General features: G+C 31.8%; 1 protein-coding gene across 1 annotated transcript in view; it reads left to right on the forward strand.

Annotated features, from left to right (window-relative positions):
* Positions 1-5,999: 5,999 nt before the first annotated feature.
* The window catches only part of LOC123656274 (trifunctional purine biosynthetic protein adenosine-3), a 38,485-nt gene continuing 23,071 nt past the window's right edge, over positions 6,000-21,413 (forward strand). Inside the window, exons 1-6 of the mRNA XM_045591979.1 lie at positions 6,000-6,281; positions 9,926-10,173; positions 11,433-11,613; positions 15,106-15,319; positions 19,071-19,201; positions 20,098-20,221. Of these exons, the coding sequence (XP_045447935.1) occupies positions 6,111-6,281; positions 9,926-10,173; positions 11,433-11,613; positions 15,106-15,319; positions 19,071-19,201; positions 20,098-20,221 (1,069 nt within the window). The 5' untranslated portion in view covers positions 6,000-6,110. The remainder of the gene's footprint in view (positions 6,282-9,925; positions 10,174-11,432; positions 11,614-15,105; positions 15,320-19,070; positions 19,202-20,097; positions 20,222-21,413) is intronic.

Genomic DNA, 21,413 nt, shown 5'->3' on the forward strand with positions numbered 1-21,413 from the left:
TCCGGATAAATTGATGTAGCTATACATTGGTTTATGAGGTGAGTAATGACTGGTACTAGATGTGAGGAGGTATATTTTATATCGCTTTCCCTAATTCCGTCATAACCTGGACTTTTTCTGTTACTTATAAGCAAAATTATACGTTTAACATCCTTTTCACGTGCTCGCTGTAGTCTGATTGAAGTTTCTGGTATTATTTCATACGAGTTTGAGTTTAACATTTTCAAATTACAATCAATACATATACTTTTCACATTATTGTTAAATTCGGTCGCAAAATTATTTGATAGACTAAGCGGATCCTGCTTAAAATGTTTAATAATTACATCATCAATACATTTAACAATTTTTCCGGTAAGATTATTAACTATTTTCCAAATTTCTCGTTGATTTTTAAAGTTTTTTACAAATATCATTCTTAATTTTACGATTTTTTTATGAACTGAGTATACTTGTTTGTTTTATTTCTATACGAATTATATAATAATCTCTTTACAGTATTATTTTAATCCGCACGCCAAATATTATAATGTAAATATATACTTTGTATAATGAATGAACCTCCGGACCCGGGTGGCGGGAATGATTTTAATTCACATTGTATTCCGCAAACTAGCCATTTCATTACTATAGATTACGATGTATCAAGTATGAAAACTGACCACTCTATGACTAAAAAGCCACTTAAGAGATCTCGTCTTCATAAAATTTGCAAGCATTGTAATAAGAAAGTTAGAAAAAACACGGGAAACCAAAAAGTTCTTTGTCATTGTTCGGAGTCTGAGATATCAGATGAGACTAATAAAAATGAAAATAATAAAGATTTCCCCGTTTCGGTACCACAATCACAGCTCCAACCTGATAACACTGTCTCTAAAAATCCCATAGGCAGAAATATTTATAATGAAAATGACGTGTCTCCATATTTAGTTCATGTTCAAAAAATTACTAAAGGTGATAAAGATGGAGTGATTTTGCACCCCATCAGATTTGGAGACTTCCTCATGAAAAATAAGATATATAATATTATTAATGGCAGTTTGAAAAAGATAGGACGAAACAGAATTTCTGTAGCATTTAATAATTTTAAAGATGCGAACTCATTTTTAAATAATAGCCTGCTTCTTGAAAATAGTTATCACGCTTTTATACCATCTTTTAACGTTATTAGAATCGGTATCGCTAAGGGTGTGCCAATAGAGTGGCCCCCAGAAGAAATTATACAAAATATTTCTACACCTATTGGTTGTGGTAAAGTTGTAAAGGTAAGATGTTTAAATTACAAAACTGTTGTTGAAGGCGATACTGTGTGGAAGTCCACACAATCAGTAGTAATTTGTTTTGATGGCAGGGTCCTCCCAAAAACAATTTTTATATGCTACAATTCTCTTCCAGTCAAGCTTTACATCTTTCCCACAATTCAATGCTAAAAATGTTGTCGTTATGGACAAACAAAATTGCAGTGCAGGTCTAAGCCAAGGTGTTTAAAGTGTGGTCAGGAGCACACATCAGAATTATGCAATGCCAATGAAAATAATTATTTTTGCTGTTTATGTTCCGGCAACCATATGTCAAATAGTAAAGCGTGCCCTGAATTTAATAGGCAAAAATCTAATAAATTACATATGGCTGAACAGTGTGTATCATATGCAGAGGCTAATAAAGAGATACCAACGTCATATAAATCTATAACTGACTGAGATATAACTGAGTAGGGCACAGCAGGAATTTCTTGCTCAAAATATGGAGCAGCCCGACTGGGGAAGTACCTCGAGCTTACAGAAATTCAAAGCTAAATAATACTGCTTTCAGGCAGTATTGTGTTCCTGTTGGTGAGTAAGGTGACCAGAGCTCCTGGGGGGGATTGGGGATCGGGTCGGTAACGCGCTTGCGATGCTTCTGGTGTTACAGGCGTCTATAAGCTACGGTAATCTCTTACCATCAGGAGAGCCGTACGCTTGTTTGCCGACCTAGTGATATAAAAAAAAAAATCTTATTCAAAAGTTAGTAAAGAAGTAAATATTAGCCAAAATCCTAATAAATCATACAAAAAAAAACGTTTATATCTAGACCTCCGGATCCTATTAAGCCTAATATAGGTTATGATAAAATAGCTCATAAAAATATAATAAAAGAATTTTCATTTAATGAATTTGAAAAAAATTCAACTTCAATAGACAGTATTAACTCTAAAAATGATTTTACGAAAATTTCAGATGTACTTTCACTATTACAGAGCTGTTTACAAAACAACAAAAGTTTACCGTCCATCGTTGCCTTTTTAATACAGTGTATCGTAAATATAATTCAAGATGAACAGTTCCCAGATGACAGCGGAACGCCAGAAGTGTAATTAATAATAAAAAATGACATAATTTATTAGTTAAATGATTATAAACCTTGTTTATTCTTGGCTTAGGCCAAGTTAAAATAAACAAGGTTTTTAGAAATACCACCAGAGAAGATAGGCCAGATGGTTTTGGCGGTGTAGCCTTTCTCCTTGAGAAAAACTTTCCTTTTAATTTAATTAATATTCCTGTACATAGTTCTGAACTTTCTATTTTAGCCATAAGTGTACACATCATATATTTTGTGTCTGTATACATATATTTCTCATATTTCTACTAATATTTTAAAATGAAATAAATATGATATATATAAAATTGTATTGGATTATATATTTCTTAATAATATAGATATCTAATATTATATCCGATATGTTTTTCTATTTTTTTATTTATTTTCCTTTTTACCATAAAATATATTATTTTGTTTCTTCTTATCCTGTTCTGAATCCTGTCATAAATTCCTCTTGTCCGTTATCTTCAATTTTTGAACATTTTTCTTAATCCCTGCTCGTCAAGGGCAATGCACTAAGTGCAGCCCATAAAAAAAATATGTTACTTTTTAATAGTATTACTTTAACGTATTTTTTATTTTATTTTTATTATTTTTGTTTTATTTTAATTAGTAGTTATTTAGATGCAAATGTTTCATAAACAGAAATATTATTGAAAGAAAACAAAATCTCAGTACATCTGATGTAAAATATCACATTGTTACGAAATTACATAGCTATAAAACATTATGAATATGTACTTATAAATACCTAAGCAAAGCAAAGTGTTGTGCATGAGCCCAAAAAGATTTCGGAGTTATCTAGTCTGGTACAACCAAAAAATTGGTGGTCATTAAAGTTGGTTTACGGACGATAGTTTAACGTGACAATGTCATAACAAAACATCTCCTCGCACGCATAGGCCAATCGAGTGGAAGAGAGATAGATGCGGCGCAAGCGTACCATGCAAGCGTACAATGAGCGTAACGGGCAATTAGCGTTACGAAGTTACGATACAAGGAGTCATCATTTTTCGTGCATGCAGCCGGCGTTCATCGATTTATTAGACATTGTCACGTCAAAGAAAAAAAAAAGTAAAAAAAAGCGTAGAAACGCGAGCAGGGAACAGCTAGTATTCCATAGTTTAGGAAAATTTTATATTAAGATGTCAATTAAAATCTAGATTTTCATAGTTTGAAATTTACTTTAGATTAAAAAAATATTTCCACAAAAAAAAAAAAAAACATAATATTATCTAGCCCTAGTAACAATTTTTAGTCATACGGTCATTTTTTTACTAAACCTCCGTTGTATACTCGGGTTGTATGATATGACTGGAATCGTAAATAGATGTAGATTTCATCACTATGTACCCGAGATTGACCTCTTGTCGTTTTGCACTTACCACGTTATTGTACTGATACAAATAATGCCACGATTTCGTTTCATTTCTGTAGTGCGGTAGACATCAATAGTCGATAATAAATATTACATTACTAGAATAAAGGCCTATATTAACAAAACTCCAAATTATTTACACACAAAGTCGTTAGTTCTTAAGTACGTTACTTATAATGCCTATGTTTTAGGTAACAACTGCCTAATTGTATAGATGCATTTTATTTAAATTAAAACTTCTTTGCGCACACTTGACTTGGTAAGGTGGTGAATGCGTGACGAGAGCGTTAAGAAAAGTGTGATCGGGCGAGATGAACGGAGCACATTTTCTTTCACTCTTTCTCTCATGGCCAGTTACGTTTCGTATACCTAAGAGACAGTGCAGACATATTGTGCAAAAGTTTTATTTCAGTCTTGTGGTCTAAAGTACACTCATTTTTTAATTTAAGTAAATGATTAATTGCTGACTTCCAAATACACAGGCCGACAACGGGCAGCAGCGTCTTCGGTGTGGCAAAGCCAGCCCTGCGGTCACCAACCCGCCTACTCAGCATGGTGACTATGGGCAAAACACATGAGTTCTTGGGAAGACCTATGTCCAGCAGTGGACTGCGATAGGCAGAAGTGATGATATAATTAATACATATCATTACATCATCATTACAGCCTATACAGTCCACTGCTGGACATAGGCCTCCATAAGTTTACGCCAAAAATAACGTGAACTATTAATACATATATTTATATATAATACACCTAGATTCGGGGCAGGATTCCAACCAACAACCACCTGAGTAGAAAGCAGGGTCATTGCAAACGTCTCCGACTGGCTATGTAATAATTTTATAAGAATTACAGAAGTACTAAGTACTTGAAGTAATAATAGTAGTTTATGCAACTGTCATAGCAGTTGCATACACTACTTTATCTTCACTAATGCAATTAATCAAACAACAAGAGTAAAAGCTGACAATAGTTTATTTATAATAATTGTTCAAATTTTGGATGGTAAAATTTTGAAAGTTAATGTTAATTATTGATCCAGCAGCTGTAGCGGTCGCGGGCCAACCAGTAGAGCTCGTAGATGGAGTCGGAATAAGTTAGGTATTATGTTCTTTTTCATATAATTTTCTAGATTTTTCTGGCAAAAGATTGTGAGTTAATTTTGTTGCCAATTCTAGAATATCCGGAGGCGTACAAATATCATCGTCGCTATCAATTTTTAACTTTTAATTTATTAAATTAAATTCACGCGTACGTGTATTGTCACAGTGTGATTTTGCCGCCATTAAAATCTAACCAATGAGAGCGCAGCTGCGCGCATGCGCGCGATGTTATAATGAGATTTTACCATATCGATGTGGATATTATACCATCATGTGAAATTGCTTAAATTGAGTGTTTTGTTGTCTGCGCTATAACAGTAGTAATTATAAGTCAAGTATTGGAAACATAAGTAGAATGTTACAACATTAGTTTAGATAAAAAACTTTTAAGTGATTTTACATTTAATGAGAGATTAGATATAAAACATTTGCATCATTCTAACATCTAATTGTTTGTTCTCTTTCTCTAATGAAAAATGCCCTTTTATGGCGTTTTTTTTTCCTTAAGTATAGTAAAGAAAATGGAATATATCGTTATCTAAAACTGGAGTTTTAGTCACTAAGTTATAAAGTTTTTTTTTTTTAAATTGGTGTATAGTTTGGCATTGTATTGATGGATCATTTTAGAAAATATAATTGTGTTTGCTCGCAAACGAAAAAAAACCGACTTCAATTACATCGACGAGTAATACAACGTAGATCCACGAAAAAATAGTCAAGTAACTGTAAAAAAAGTACAGTCGAATTGAGAACCTCCTCCTTTTTTGGAAGTCGGTTAATAACGGCACATGCAGCAGCAAAACTTCAAACCTCAAACAGCTTCAAACTTCAACCCATTGTGTAAAAAACTATTAATCTTAGCGAATCTGAACAGTTCATTAGTTAAAATAAATTAATAAATAAATATACTTTATCGATATCGATCAAGGAACTTATACCCAAATAACTTCGTTGATATCGATATTATTAACGACATTAGTGCAAAAGTTTAACAAAACGTCAAACAAAAACGTCACTTCAAAGTTTACGCGTGTTGTGATTGGAGGTGCTTCATTTTTTTAATTTTAAAATTATCTTATAAGTTTTGAGGGTATATAAAATTACCATTCTAATAAGAAAATAGTTACATACAAATAAATTACTTTTCTATAATTCCTTAAAAGTTTATAAATCTGATATATATAATAAAGGGATATGCAAATAACACACGCGGTGTCTACTTCGTATTAGTGCTTTTTTCTTTAATTAATATATATTTCGTATAAGACATGTCTGAAAAAGTTCTGGTGATCGGCGGCGGAGGTCGGGAGCACGCTATTTGTTGGAAACTGGCTGATTCCCCGCTGGTTAAAAAAATATATTGTGCGCCGGGTAGCGTTGGTATATCGGCAACAAAAGACAACGTAGAAAGTGTTGATCTAAATATAAAGGATTATCCAGTAAGTAACATCATTGAGAATTAATATTGTCCATAATATTTATGTAATAGCTTATTTAGATAGTTTTTAAAATATTTGTTTTTTCGTCTTTTTTTTTGTGTTACACAATTTGTGTGGAACACAAAAAATAAAATTGTTTTTCAAACTCAATAAGAATTTATAATTTCAATGTTTAAAGTGTTATTATTTTCTATCGTGAAAATGTACCTATTATTTTTTTTACTATATTTTTATTTATTTATTATCTGTGTAATAATAAAAAAAATTCTGATAAGCATACTATATAGTATACTTATTAGATTTTTTTTTATATATATAAAAGTGTAGAAGTTAAGTGCATAAATTAAGTAGACTGTCTGTAAATTTATTCTTATCTAAATATAAAATAAATAAAACTGTACCCAAATCATTAAAGTACTAAAAATTTTATTTTAGAAGTAATATAAATAAAATTTCTATGGAATATTTTTATAATCACAAAAATAACAAATTTTTTTTAAATTTTGGTGATTATAGTATAATGCTATATTCATGCAATATCTACAATAGATAAATAACTATGCTTATTTTTCTATCTAAAGAGATTTAATTAATATGAAATAAAATTTACTAGAGAATCTGTCCTCGACTTTTACTGAACAAGTAGTTGTGTTAAATGTCTTATTAATCTTATAAAATAGGTGTGGACCAAATCACAACTAATTAATTTAAAATATTTGCTGTAATGCAGTGTAAACCATAAAACACTCATATCATTACCAGTATGTTTAAGGTTACAAATATTACAAAAACAATAAAAAAGATTAGCAACAGCATTTTCAGTACTTGACTATTGACAATACGTCTTGTATTTATAAAAAAATGTATTTTGTTTAAAGATAACACTCAACTGCTTAAAAAAATTGTACGTACTAGAGTACATTTGAATTTAGTAGGAACTCAATTGCTCTAAAAATATTTGTAGGCATACTATTGCTTATTTTTTTTGTATATAGGTCTTCATTGCTCAAAAATGTTTACACTGCAGTATTTCCTTAATAATAATTGTGTTTGCTGGCAAACGAAAAAAAAACGATTTCAATTACATCGACAAGTAATACAACGTAGGTAGACGAAAATAAAGTCAAGTAAATACACATTATCAAAGATTACTCTAAAAGTTGTAAGTAGATCTCGATGAAATTTAAATGTGACCACATGATAAACATTGGCTTTCGATTACATTAAAAATCATCAAAATCCGTACAAAGTAACACAACGGATAGATCTCATCAGCCTCCTACATAAAAGAAGAAATAATGTGCACAGTAATGTACTGCAGTTTTCTGGAGCTCAATGTTGAGTGTTTATGTTTGATCATGCTATTGTAAATTTACATTATTTATTTTTAAGCGACTTCAAAAAAGGAGGAGGTTTTTCTATTCGACCGTATATATATATTTATGTATGTTCGGGGATAACTTGGTCATTTATGAACCGATTTTGATAATTCTTTTTTTAAACATTTTTGAATATCATATCAAAAATTGACCGCTCCAGCGGGATTCGAACTCGCGTCTCCGACTGACCGTGTCGGCGCTCTAGCCAATTAAGCTATGGAACGATGTTCCCGCCAGAGCGAAATTTTTGATATGATGATTTTTATTTTCGGTTTAAGCGAACTGTGGCGCCGTCTATAGTGAGTTCTTTACAGAGACCCGTTACTATTCAAAGTTTCATATTACAATGAAAATCTTTGACAGGAGACGACACCATGCTATTTTTAATATGTACGATTTTATTTTTGTGTTACCCTCACATTAGGAATTCTAAACATTTTTGAATATCATATCAAAAATTGACCGCTCCAGCGGGATTCGAACCCGCGTCTCCGACTGACCGAATTCTTTTTTTGTTGGAAAGGAGATATCCTAAGTGTGGTACCATGATAAGGACACCAGAATCTGATGATGGGATCCCAGAGAAATCGAGGGGAAACCTCGAAAATCCGTATAACGTTTTAATGGGTGTACCGATTTTGATGATTTTTAATTTAACCAAAAGCCGATGTTTATCATGTGGTCACATTTACATTTCATCGAAATCTGATAACAACTTTTGGAGTAATCTTTGATAACGTGTATTCACTTGACTATTTTTTCATCTACCTACGTTGAATTACTTGTCGATATAATTGAAGTCGGTTTTTCTTCGTTTGCCTGCAAACAAAATTATTTGAAGTCGGTTAAAATTAAAAGGTAGTAAAAGGTAGAAAATATTATATTAAAGATTTTGCTTATCAATATCAATTTTGAATTAATGAATAAAAGAGTTGATTCTTATTTTGACACATATAATTTTTATGTAAATTATTATTGTTCATATTTAGTATATATTTTTATGCAGTGTGGTGTAGCTATATACGTTTTTGATACAGATTTAGTGTACATTGTTGCTAATAAAATGGTAGAAACCATTACACAACTATTTATTTTTAAATTATTACCAAATAATTTCATTTTTAATAACATTTGATGAGTTGAATTACATAATGTACAAATAATGCATTTAAAAGCTTTTTGAATATTTGCTTTTCAAATCTTAATAATAATAATCGCTACATAGTATAAAACAAAGTGCCTTTCTCTGTCCCTATGTATGCTTAAATCTTTAGAACTACGCAATGGATTTTGATGCGGTTTTTTTAATAGATAGAGTGATTGAAGAGGAATGTTTATATGTATAATACATGCATAATATAGTAGAGGAATACTGGTAGTTTTTGCAACCGTGCAAAGCCGCTAGTATAAATAATAAGCTTATTAACAAAATGTTACATCATTCGATTTTACTTTATAAAAAGTACATATATTTATAGTAAAATTATAATTTTAATAATAGTATTAATTGTAATTTAGCGCTGACAACATTTTGTTGTAAAAGAAACTTATCTCGAGTGGGTGTAAGCAACTCAACAATCTAATTCCGATAACCTCTGAACTAAACTTTCATATTGTCTGTTAGTAACATCAATGTGTTGCTATGTTGATCGTGCAATATGATAAATACTAATACTTTGTCATGTAGAAATTTTCTTAAATCAAATTTATTTTAAAGTATTTTTTTTTAGTTTTTAAAAGAGTTTTTTCATATCAATAATCAACGTTATTTAATAATTTTTAAAAACAACAAATAATTATTCCATTTTTGATAACTTAAAATAATTATATTATTAAGTAATTACATATAATAATATATTAAATTACTTATATTTACGAAATTCTTGATAATGTGTAAAATTACAAAATATTTAACATCACATTAGGTAGGGACTACATAAATGTGACAATATGTGACAAGGGCAGGGGAGTGGTCCAAACATATACTCGTATATGATATGAATATATATTTTAGAATGATTCCACTAGTCTACCACCTATACTAATAGTATTTGTAACTTTATAGATACTCGTATTTAATCAGTACTATGTACTTACATTTTAATTATTTTTATTATGAAAAAATTTCTGTTTGCAACCCCTGCACCATGCGCAAAGCGATCACCAGACCACTGCGAAGCGTTCAATATCCATCCTGGAACCAGAAAGTGTTAAAATACCAATAGGTAACATAAGTGTTTTAATACTTCATTTTTTTTACTCCAGGCTCTAGCTTCTTGGTGCAAGGAGAACTCCATTGATCTTGTAGTAATCGGTCCTGAGGATCCCTTAGCAAACGGAATAGTAGACGCCTTAACACAACACGGCATCAAATGTTTCGGTCCTACGAAAGCCGGCGCTGAAATAGAAGCAAATAAAAATTGGTCCAAGAAATTTATGAGCAAATACCAAATTCCTACTGCTAGGTACCAGTCATTTACCGACGTCAAAGCAGCAAAGGAATTTATTAACACGTAAGGCAGATTTCCAAGCTTTAAAACTTTTTCCAGATTTTTAATCAATTAAATTAACTAAATCACAGTAGGAAATATTTTGCTCAAAATTGGAGAAGCCCAACTGAAGTAGTACTTCAATCTTTAAAGAAGATCACAGCTAAATAATACTGTGTTACTGTTGTGTGTACATGTGTGTTTGTGGTAAGGAAGTGTTCCTGAGGATGTCGTCTGACAGTTAAGAATCTTGGCAATGCGCTTGTGATACTTCCGTGTCAATTAATATAAATTAAAGACTTATGGCACCACTCAGATACGCTTAATGATTACTTGAACGATTACTAAGTATAGATTTACTATGGTAAACGATTACTAAGTATAGGTTTACTATGGTAAATTTGTACTTCGTTTAAGTAATCCTTAAACCTGAATTCTTTAACCTTAACTCTGAGTGCGGCCGTTAATCAGGCAGTACAAAACGTTCCAAACGCTTCACACTCAACGGCCCCCAGTAGGATTATCTTCTGTCGGAGTTCCGGAAATACACATACATAATCACAAACGCTCAGACCACGGCACACATCTGTATGACCAATACAAACGTTTGTCATGTGCGGGGATCGAACCCGCAACCGCCAGCGCAACAGCCACAAACCAGTGCTATGACCGTTGCGCCAACACGTCGTCGTCAATAAGTAATAGGAATTGTACTTGCATCGCTATTAGTTAATTCGGAAACTTGGCTTTATCTATGGCTCCTAGTTACCTTATTCTAACTTGTAGTTCTATGTTCACTAACTTGGCTGTAATAATATTAGCTGTGTGGCAACGGCATTAAATAATTTAGCCACCCCCTCTCTTCCTGTGAGTGTCGTAAGAGGCGACTAAAGGATAACACAGTTTCACTACCACCTTGGAACTTATAAAACCGACTGATGGCGGAATAACCATCCTACTGCTGGCTTTGAAATATCGAATACAGGCCGAAGACGGGCAGCAGCGTCTTCGGTGCGACAAAGATAGCGCTGCGGTCACCAACCCGCCTGCCCAGCATGGTGACTATGGGCAACACAGATGAGTTCGCGCCATTTTTGGCGCGAACTTGTCCTATGTCCTTGGCCTATGTCCAGCAGTGGACTGCAATAGGTTGAAATAATGTTCACTAACTTACTTGGTTTTCATCTATCTACGATTATTGTTTGTCTTATTTGCTCCTCACCTTCATAAAGTTGAAAACTTACCTAGTAGGCTTACTAAACCTGAAAATTTGCCTGTTTTAGTGCACAATATCCAGCTCTAGTAGTCAAAGCCTCTGGTTTAGCAGCCGGTAAGGGTGTGGTAGTAGCTTCAACGAAAGAAGAGGCTTGTAAGGCAGTCGACGAAATACTGACCGATGCAAAGTATGGCGCGGCTGGTCAGACTGTTGTTATTGAGGAACTTTTGGAAGGCGAAGAAGTTTCGGTGAGTCAAAATACTTTTGCACTGTATTAAATCTAATTGTAAATTTAAAAAAACGAAATTTGTAAATATTAATTAGCTAATAAAATTAAAAATTAAATAATAATAAATCTTTAGCTTGTGACTATCCCATATAATATTGGTAACAATATTTGTTATAATCTAGTGTTAGTAGAATAACAAACTTTAAAATAATTATATTTTAAGATTTTAATAAATTTAAAAATAATATTTATTATTAATAATAATTATAAAATAATTAAATTTTACATCTTTTTTATATTATATTAATGTGAAATTATCATCACATATATTTTGATATGCTAAGGTTAAAATGTTTGCCACCCTTTTTAGAAAAAACCTCACAATTACTCTACATAAATTATGTATCATTTTTAACCGCCTTCAAAAAGGGAGGAGGTTACTCAATTCGACCGTATATATGTTTTTTTTTTTTATGTATGTTCGGGAATAACTCCGTCGTTTATGAACCGATTTTGATAATTCTTTTTTTTTTGTTGGAAAGGAGATATTCCTAGTTTGGTACCATGATAAGGAAATCAGGATCTGATGTTGGGATTCCAGAGAAATCGAGGGAAACTCTCAAAAATCCGCCTAACTTTTTACTGAGTGTAGCGATTTTGATGATTTTTAAGTTAATCGAAAGCCGATGTTTATCATGTGGTCACATTTAAATTTCATCGAGATCTGACTACAACTTTTGGAGTAATCTTTGATAATGCGTATTCACTTGACTATTTTTTCGTCTACCTACGTTGAATTACTTGTCGATATAATTGAAGTCGGTTTTTCTTCGTTTGCCTGCAAACACAATTATTATATAGATAATTGATTGCTTTACCGGCATCAACAACTAAATTTTTTTTATTGCTTTTAAAATTACGAGTATATATATATATATATATATACATTGATACACAATACAGCAATGCTGCCATCTGACGGCTTTAATTTTGAAACAACGTCCACATGATTGACGGTCGGTAAATTTTTTGTTCAATTTCAAATCAACCCACGTATAAATACTTTTTTGTAACTTTGTAAAGTGATAATAATTATACTTATTTTGTGCGACTTATTCGCACGGGTATAGCTAGTCGATATATTATTTGTTATAATTAAAGTGTAAATTGTTTCGTTGACGAATCGTCACACACTATTAGTGTAAGGATCCGACCATTTATTTGGGTTATGTATTGTAAATTTTCATGACTGTTTGATTGATGTCGATTTGAAAAATAATTTAAATGGAAATATTAATTTCGAAACTGCTGTTGCGTTAATTTAATACATTATTCTACACTAAGAAAGTTTATGGCCAGCAGTGAGATGTGAAAGGCAGAATCGTCAATAAATTCTAGGTATAAAAGTAAAAAATGTGACGTCACACTAAGTGAGGTCACACTAGGTGAAGTCTCATAAACGTGACCAAAAAAGGAGGAAAAAAGGAAGGAGGTTCTCAATTTGTCTTTATTTGAGTTACCGATTTCGAGTGTCATTTAAATTCGATCGAGATATGACGATTACTTTTTGAATTAATAATACGTTTTTTTTTTAAATTATCTACGTTGTATTACTTGTCAATTTAAATTGAAGTCGGTTTTTTTTTTCGTTTCCGAATAAACAATTAATCATACATTAAAATGTTAAAGACACACCATGTCGCCTTCAACTCTCGCTGATATCGGGGGTCGCGTCAATAACAAATGATGCTTATTGGGGGGCGAGAGATAATATGTTTTACATCGAACTTCAACGTATAAATATTCTATAATATTAGATAAATAATATGTTAATTTCAATGATTTTAGAAATCATATAAAAAAAAACAATCGTACGTGATGATCTGTTTATTTAGTTACGTGTGAAAATTATTTTACATGCCTAGGCTAGGCTTTAATGCTAGGAGTGAATATAGGAGGGCTAGGTGGATCGTGCCCACCAATAGTATGGTCTAGTGCCCTCACAATGAGGATTACCGTTTCGAAATTGCTGGACATTATTTGCCGGACACCTAAAACTTCTGAGACGTTAACATAAGATAACAATGAGAACACAGAATAAAAATTGTAGTTAAATCATCTCAGCTACGTAAAAAGAATATAAAAATTTGTGCGTTCGTTTAAGGGGTTAACATATAGTTAGAGGCCGAGAAAATGCGATTTTTTAAGATTTTTTCCTGAAAATACTGAACTTTGTGCACGTTTTGTGGTTTTAACTATATTATAACGTTTTTTATTTGTAGAAATAATAATTCTGAAAGTTGCTATAGTTCATCTCCCGGAACTCTTTGTAGAAAAAGTGTTTTGCACTGAATATATTATAAAAAAACACATATAAGCGAGTTTTTAAACGTATTCCTTTGAAATGAATTGAAATGAAAATATTTATTTCACCAACAAAAAATAAGTTAGGGTAGCAAAAAATTGATCAATAAAAAATTATATTTAAACATTAGGTATATTACAAACTAAGGTCATGTACCTAGTGTTATTATAATGTTATTATAGTAACCTTAAATTAGTCACAATATTTAATTAACTCAAAATCTTAATGTCTCGAACTCTCTATAGACATTACTTTTATATTATATCCTCGGCTGTATTAAATGATATAATAAATGACATAAAGCAAGATAGCAGTTTGGTACCATGATAAGGAAACCAGGATTTGATGATGGAATCCCAGAGAAATCGAGGGAAACTCTCGAAAATCCGCATAACAATTTACTGGGTGTACCGATTTTGATTATACTATCGACATTTAAATTTCATGGAGATCTGATTACAACTTTTGAAGTAATCTTTGATAATGCGTATTTACTTGACTATTTTTTCGTCTACCTACGTTGTATTACTTGTCGATATAATTGAAGTCGGTTTTTTTTCGTTTGCCTGCAAACACAATTATTCTTCTTCTACATAAGAGAGGATGCATTTACCCAACTGTAATGTATTTACGACGCCGCGTTGGCGGAACGGTCACAGCCATGGATTTTACCTGTTGCGCTGGCGGTTGCGGGTTCGATCCCCGCACGTGACAAACATTTGTATTGGCCAAACAGGTGTTTGCCGTGGTCTGGGTGTTTGTGCAGTCCTTGTGGGTCTCCCACCGTGCCTCGGAGAGCACGTTAAGCCCGGTTCTTATCATGTACACCTGATAGCGATCGTTACTCATAGTAGGGAATATATCCGCCAATCCGTATTGGAGCAGCGTGGTGGATTAAGCTCTGATCCTTCTCCTACATGGGGAAAGGCCTATGCCCAGTAGTGGGATATTACAGGCTGAAGCATAATGTATTTACTGATCATTTTATTCATATTCTGTTCAGATGAGCAAACAGTCTTTACAACTACGAATATAAATTTATTAAAACAACAATCTTACATCTAAAGTACATGTACTAAAGAGGTTAATGTTAATGGTATGTTTTTTGGTTAAACAGATATTCGATTATACGTTATTTCTATTTAGGTACTGGCTTTCACCGATGGAGAAACCGTATCGATGATGCCACCAGCCCAAGACCATAAACGTATTGGCGATGGGGACACTGGACCGAACACAGGAGGAATGGGAGCATATTCCCCCTGCCCCTTGATCACACCAGAACAATTGGCAGATGTGAAAGATCAAGTTTTACAAAGAGCTGTTGACGGGTTAAAAGCAGAAGGCATCAAATATGTTGGTAAGTGATACATTCAACGGGTCATAATTGTACCTTTATTCGCCTTCAGCCTGTAATATCACACTGCTGAGCATAGGCCGCTTTTCCTATGTTTGGACAACATGCCTGATACTGTACAAATAGGGTACTATACTTCGTTATCTATACATATAATAAAATGATAGGAAAGTCAAAACTGTACATTGAATATTTTTTTTAAAGAATACTTGGGGTGTGAACTACAATCTATACCGAGCCAAAAATATAGTTTTTAGAATTTTTTTCTGTTTGTCTGTTTGTCTGTATGTATGTCCGGGATAAACTCAAAAATTACTGCATGGATTTACTTAAAGTTTGGCAGGAATATTATTAAGAAGTCGGGTCAACATATAGGCTACATATTATCACGCTATCACCTACGGGGAACGAGCGGTGAACCTTTATTTCTTCAACCATTCTGTAACAACGTGCAATCTAACGACGCATATTTGAATGTTGTTGTTATTATGTTAATAACCATGCTATAAGCTAGCTTCACACTATAAATAAAGACATTCTGTCATATATTTAGTATCAGCATTGCACCCGTGCGAAGCCGGGCCGGGTCACTAGTTAGAAATAATTGCATTTTAATTGTAAATAGTCATGCTTTAGAAAGAAATTCTCAATATTATAACTACATATTTCAATAATTTGGTATCAATAAGATACATAAAAAATTTTGTTTATCTTTGAGTACTTTAACAAAATTTTTAATTTGAAAAGGGTAAATAGTATAAGAATTGCTTCAGACCATAAAAAAAATAGTTTACGGAAAATTTGAAATAGATAGATGAAATAAATGTTTTTAATAATGTTTTTCAGTATTTTTATATGAAGTGAAAAAAATAATTAAATACGAAATATGTAGATTTTTAGAAAAGTTAATTTTATTATCTCTATCCTGCTTCTGTGGATGACGCGTAAAACAAGGGGTTATCGGTGAAAAAAATTCCATTGTTTGAGTAGGACTGAAAATTTATATAGTAGAAAAAATATTACGTTTGTATGTGCAATTTGACTTGTAATATTTGACTTAAGATAGGTATTGTTTCTGAATTCCAAATTTAGGATTTTTTTTTTGATATTCAAAACTTTTGCAAACATTCTTTTTAATCCAAATATTCTGAAATTCGTTATAAATACATTAATTAATAAATATGTTAACGCGGTCGTCTGTTTCTAACTTAATGAGTGTATCAGCTCACTGATATCCATACTTATAACGAGTACTTTAGTTTAATCAAAAATCAACTTACAGCTTACTTAAATAATAAAACCAGTAGGTACAACAAAATTTCGTTATGTGACAGTTGCAAATGTATTCAAAATTGTTATCATTCGAGCACAAGCAATAGATGCTTACAACATCTAACCTTGTTTAGACATATTAACTATCATGACGGCACGAGAAAGCCATTAAACTCGTGTTATCAAAGGTGACTAACCATTTTTAAATTATTTATCCGGCCCATATCAGACATGTGCGCATCATAAATAACAAGAAATTATTACCTCTCGTAAATAATTGTAATATGCGTTGGGGTCAATTAATTATTATCTTTAACATACGCTGCAACAATTGTTGAAGTGTAACTTCTGTAGGCGCATGAGGGTAAAATTTTTACGGACGAAACGGCAACGTTTTGATGAAACGACAACGTTTTTGTCGATGGCACTGGAACAGAAATCTAAAGCTTTAGATTTGTATAAATATAAACGAGATTTAATAATTAGTTTGGCAAAGAAGTTTCACTTCTTACATGTGTACTTTGTACGCACGCACTTTTTTGCTTGTTAAATTGATCGTAAGTTTTTCTAATGCTGATTCAACCTTATTCATTACTTTTATTACATGTTATATTTGTCTATGGTTTTTTTTTTCTTTATAAAAGTTAATTGACTAGCTTCACTCAAGCAGTTAAGTTCAATTTTGGCTGCACATCAAGCTCAATAGTATGTAATATTATTTTCAACATTAAGTACATGCATTTTCATTAAATATGTTATGAACTTGACCTTAGCAGATAAAGTTTGAAAAAATATTGTTTACTGTCTTTGGCTATGATACAATCGTGAAATCACTAAACTATGGAATAAACCCAATTATCGATTTAAATAAAAGAACTTGTTTTTTGTCAAGATTTTAATGTATTAATTTTTATTAACATACGTACAAAATATTTTTAAATATAATGATAATTATCAATGCAAATGTTCTAGTCTTGTTTATTTAGAATGTTTGTAAATATTTATATAAATCCATACATATATGCAGGTATACCTCGCCTTTGGAAGTCTGACCTGCCAGTATAATTATTATAATTGGGTCTTTAATATAAAAAAAATATATATTTATAACATAAATATCACAAATTCAAACCAATTTTTCGTGTTCATACTTCAATTTTATTTAAGTATTTTTTTTGTTGTTGTGACGAAAAAAATTATTATTTGATAAAATTTATTATTAATAAATGACGACTATTTTTTATACTTAGGATATTTTTTTATACTTTTTATAATTATAATGAAACGTGCAATATAATTGTACGAAGATTGTCTTAATGATAAAGGCATTCTCTACCGCAGTGTATGTATAAGTATTAGTAAAATTTAAAATAATAAAAAACAAAAAAAAATCTACGATAAAAAAGTTTACATTTTTTTTTCTAAATACGGAATAATAAGAATATCTAAATATACCTATATTTAGATATTCCTATCAAAAAAAAACTAGAGCTATGTCATTAAAACAGATTTTTTACGACGAAACTGCTATATCAGAATTTGTCATGTTTTATATAAGATATCGATAACCAGAGTAATAACTAAGAGGCAGATAAATGACGTTAATGAGACACAAACAAATTCTGTCAATTAAATCTAAAGGGTTTCGCGAAAAACATTCTTTAACTTATGGCTCTAAAGTCGTGATTCGCTCGAATAATTACTTAAATTAGTAATTATTGAAAAAGTTGCGTCCTACTTGTTTTGTTAAATAAATTGTTGATGTAAGTAAACAGATAGACGATTTTAGTCATTACAATGTCAAGGTTTCTAATATTCCGGAATATAATAATAGTCTCGTAATGTTTTATTAAATATTGGTTACAGAGATTTTGTTCTAAATTACATAATAGTAAATTTGAGTTTTTACCCATACTGTGTTTGATACACAATAGCCATGAAATGATATGTAACTATATAAATGTGTAACATACACATACACATACACTTCTCTTACCATATCAAAAATTTTAAGATAATATGGTATATGGTTAAGACGCATGGTCACAGAACCCGGCTGATGCAATGTCAGTCGCGTCTTCGACCATGATATATGTTTGTTTTGGCCATGAAGATGTATGTATAGTATTGGTGATTGTGTTTGTGTTGTATATTTTTGGATAGAAGATAACCATCTGGTAGCTATATAGTGAGAACGTTAAATTGGTATTCTGTAAAAATGAAACATCTTCTAATATTTTTTAGTTGCACTCATGATCTCGTATTTAGACTCAAAGAACATAAATTTGTTAAGGACCGAAGCAATTGTCTTGAATGGCACCAGCGCCATCTATTGGTAGACAGACAACTTAGATTAAAATAATTTACATTGTTTATTTTGATGAAATACGAAAATAAAAGACAAAATGCTTGTTGATTAATCTACAATAACATAATAAAGTATTGTTTCCATTGAAAGATAATATGTTGTTCTCAATTCTAGGTGTGCTATACGCTGGCATGATGGTGACCAAGGCAGGCCCCATGACCTTGGAGTTCAATTGTCGCTTCGGAGACCCGGAGACTCAGGTCCTTATGATGTTACTGGAGACTGACTTATATCGTATTATGAAAGTGAGTCATTTGGTTAATTAATATTATTGTCATGACTTTATATTTAATTATTGTGATAAGTGAAAGCATTTGTTTAAGTTGCAGTTAGTATTTTAATTTTTATTATGCGTAAGTACTTGAAGTAAATGTAACATCAGGCCGAAAAAAAATTACAGCAAAAAAGCAATTTTCCTTAAATATCTACTTTTAACCAACTTCCAAAAAAAGGAGGAGGTTCTCAATTCCATTGTATTTTTTCTTAGAAGTTGTTTAATATCATATCAAAAATCGATCGCTTAGACCGAATATAAAATCATTATATCAAAAATTTCGATCTAGCGAGTACATCGTTCCATAGCTTAGTTGGCTAAAGCACCGACACGGTAAGTCGGAGATGCAGGTTCGATCCCCGCTGGAACGGTCGATTTTTTATATGATATTAAACAATTACTTAGAATTTCCCAATGTGTGGGTAACACAAAAATAAATTGTACGAATTAAAAATAGCATGGTGTCGTTTCCTGTCAAAGAATTCATTGTAATGTGAAACTTTGAATAGTTACGAGTGCTGTAAAGGACTCACTATAGACGGCACCACGGTCGCTTAGACCGAATATAAAATCATCATATCAAAAATTTCGATCTAGCGAGTACATCGTTACATAGCTTAATTGGCTAAAGCACCGACACGGTAAGTCGGAGATGCAGGTTCGATTCCCGCTGGAACGGTCGATTTTTTATATGATATTAAACAATTGCTTAGAATTTCCCAATGTGTGGGTAACACAAAAATAAATTGTACGAATTTTCTTAGAAATGTTAAAAAATTGCTCCATTTAGCTCAAATTGGTAAATAGATACCTACTAATCCACAATAAAAATAGATTCTTGCTTGGTATATAATAAATTTGTTCTAGGCCTGCGTTAACGGTACCCTCAAAGATGTACCAGTGAAATGGAATACCAACGTGTCTGCCGTCGGCGTTGTAATCGCCTCCAAGGGATACCCCGAAACATCTACAAAAGGCTGCGTTATAAGTGGTACGTCACAGATTTTATATGACCTAATGATATAATCGAGAAAGAGGAGGGAGTGTAAGGGACCAATGATACGAATGTTAAGGGAGGTTTTGGAAGTAAAATTTCTTGACGCACCCTTGACTTTGAGGGTAAGCTGGGGAATGCGTGACGAGAGCGTTACAAAAATTGTGAACGGGCGAGACGAACGGAGCAAGAGAGATAGGTGCGAGCACACATTTTCTTTCTCTCTTACTCTCATAGCCAGTTTGTAACATCTAAGACACAGTGCAGGTCTATTGCTACAGAAGTTTTACTTCAGTCGTCTAAAGCACACTGGTTTTTTTATCCAGCTATTCCTCCCTCTTTTATGTTCTTTGTAAGTTTTCCTATAGAGTATTAGTAGTTTGTTAGAAACATCAAAAATCCTTAAAACTAATCTTTTGGGTTTTAAAAATCCGTAATCTTGAAACGTATAATAAAGATTACGACTTCTCATATTATTTCTATACTATTTCTTTTTGGATAAATCCTCCCAAAATGTCTCTTAGTCAGTATACACATAGTATATGTATTGACTTTTTACTATAGACTTATAGAGCTAAAATAACCAAAATCACGCCATTATATAGTATTAAAGATATTTCAAATCCTTAAAAATATATTTGATCTTGAATTAGATTAAATTTAAGTATTAAAAGACCCATTCTTTCATCTCAGCTTAAATGCATTTCATTTGGTGGTTATTTTATTGCCAACTAATATTTTATATTTATTTATTTATTTATACTTTATTGTACACCACAACTACATTTTAAACAATAAACACATTTAAAAAATATTTACAGACTGTGAAGTACAATGGGCGGACTTATGGCTATTTAGCCATTTCTTCCAGACAACCCAATTAAAGGAGGGATAAATTTAATATAATCTCGAGACAGGGTAGTTGGTGCGGTTATAATATGATAAACTTACATGCTAATACATAATACTTATACAGAATACACACAAATGCATATATACATACACACACAAATACATACATACATAGGTACATTTTATTATTATTATTTTTTTAGGGCTTTGGATATCCAAGATATTATAATAGAAAAGCCGTGAACGCGTAATTTGTTCACATGAAATAATTATTTACATCTTTTTTCGTTCTGCCACTAACTGCTTAAATTTATTTTTCAGAACTTTGTTCTGATCA

The sequence above is a fragment of the Melitaea cinxia genome, chromosome 9 (genome assembly GCF_905220565.1).
Source record: "Melitaea cinxia chromosome 9, ilMelCinx1.1, whole genome shotgun sequence".
NCBI lineage: Eukaryota > Metazoa > Arthropoda > Insecta > Lepidoptera > Nymphalidae > Melitaea > Melitaea cinxia.